At 66.3% G+C, this 1,212-nt stretch overlaps 1 protein-coding gene across 1 annotated transcript in view; it reads left to right on the forward strand.

Moving 5' to 3' along the window:
- Positions 1 to 1,212, forward strand: part of CHLRE_07g325761v5 (uncharacterized protein) — a 10,965-nt gene that overhangs the window by 7,348 nt on the left and 2,405 nt on the right. Inside the window, exons 15-17 of the mRNA XM_043064086.1 lie at positions 80 to 403; positions 677 to 875; positions 1,169 to 1,197. Coding sequence (XP_042922653.1) covers positions 80 to 403; positions 677 to 875; positions 1,169 to 1,197 — 552 coding nt within the window. The remainder of the gene's footprint in view (positions 1 to 79; positions 404 to 676; positions 876 to 1,168; positions 1,198 to 1,212) is intronic.

A 1,212-nucleotide genomic window follows, 5' to 3' on the forward strand; every position in this document is an offset into this window, starting at 1 on the left:
ATGGTGGAGGCGGCGGAGGCGGCGGAGGCGGTGACGCTGGAGCTGATGGGTGATGGCGCTGCCGACCTCGCCGCCAAAGGCGCCGCCGCGGCCGCAACCGCTGCAGACCAAACCGAAACCGCCGTAACGCCAACCGCCGGAAACAGCCAGTACGGTGCCAGTAACCGCGCCAACCGCGGCAGTTTTATGGACCGTTACCGGTTGTCAATGAGCCGCACCTTCGCCGCCGGCCGCGCCAACGGCGACGGCGGCGGCGCCGCCATCGGCCGCAGCGGCACGTTGGGCCGGTTGGCGAGTAGCGCTTTTCGGTTACGGCAACAGATCTCGATGGCTCTGGCGGGCGGCGGCGGCAACGACCTGGTCACTGCCGCCAAGAGCCCGTCCCTGGCGCGTGTGGATACGGGTGAGGGATTGTGTTTCGAGTGGGGGAATGACAGGGTAAGGACAGAGCTGTGTGTGTACTTCTGGGGTGGCGGAAATGACACGGATGATAGTGTGTTGTGCGCTTTGCGCTGTGCGCTGTGTTTGGGCTGCTAGCTGCTGCGGCGTGAACCCACATGCGCTGCGTGACCACTTGGCCCGTGTCCAACCCCACCCACACCCCCGGTGCATCCTGTACCGCTCTTGCAACCATCTTTGCAAGCCCCGTCCCCGCCCCCCCGCCCGCCCCATGCAGGCAAGCTGGTGGCCAGCGAGGACAAGGCCACGGGCACGGTGTCGTGGGCCGTGTACGGCCGCTACTGCCGCCACCTGGGCCTGGCTGCTACAGCCTTCATCGGCTGTGGCATGCTGGCGGGGCAGGCCGTGTTCCTGGCCAGCGAGTGGTGGCTGGCGCTGTGGAGTCGCGCCGCGCCCGAGGACCAGGGCAGTGACAAGTGGGTGGGGGGGTTTGTGTGTGGGGTGGGGGGTGGGGGGGTGGGCGGGGTGCTGGGGTTGCTGGGGTGCTGGGGTGCTGGGGTGCTGGGGTGCTGCGGGATGGGGAAATTGGGATAGGGCAGGCGTCGGTGGAAGGTGATAGAACGTGTTTGTTGCTGTGTGAATGGACGGGTCCTGGCGGGTTGCGCCTCCCGTCACACGGCGTGCGCCCGTGCCGTCCTGGCGGTGTCGACGCTTTGAGCCGATTATTCTGATTCATGGACAAACACAAAACACACGCCAATGCTTACAGGTGGCTGTGGGTGTACGGCATGTTGACGGGTGTGGTGATTGTGA

This window comes from Chlamydomonas reinhardtii, chromosome 7 (genome assembly GCF_000002595.2).
Source record: "Chlamydomonas reinhardtii strain CC-503 cw92 mt+ chromosome 7, whole genome shotgun sequence".
Taxonomy (NCBI): Eukaryota; Viridiplantae; Chlorophyta; class Chlorophyceae; order Chlamydomonadales; family Chlamydomonadaceae; genus Chlamydomonas; species Chlamydomonas reinhardtii.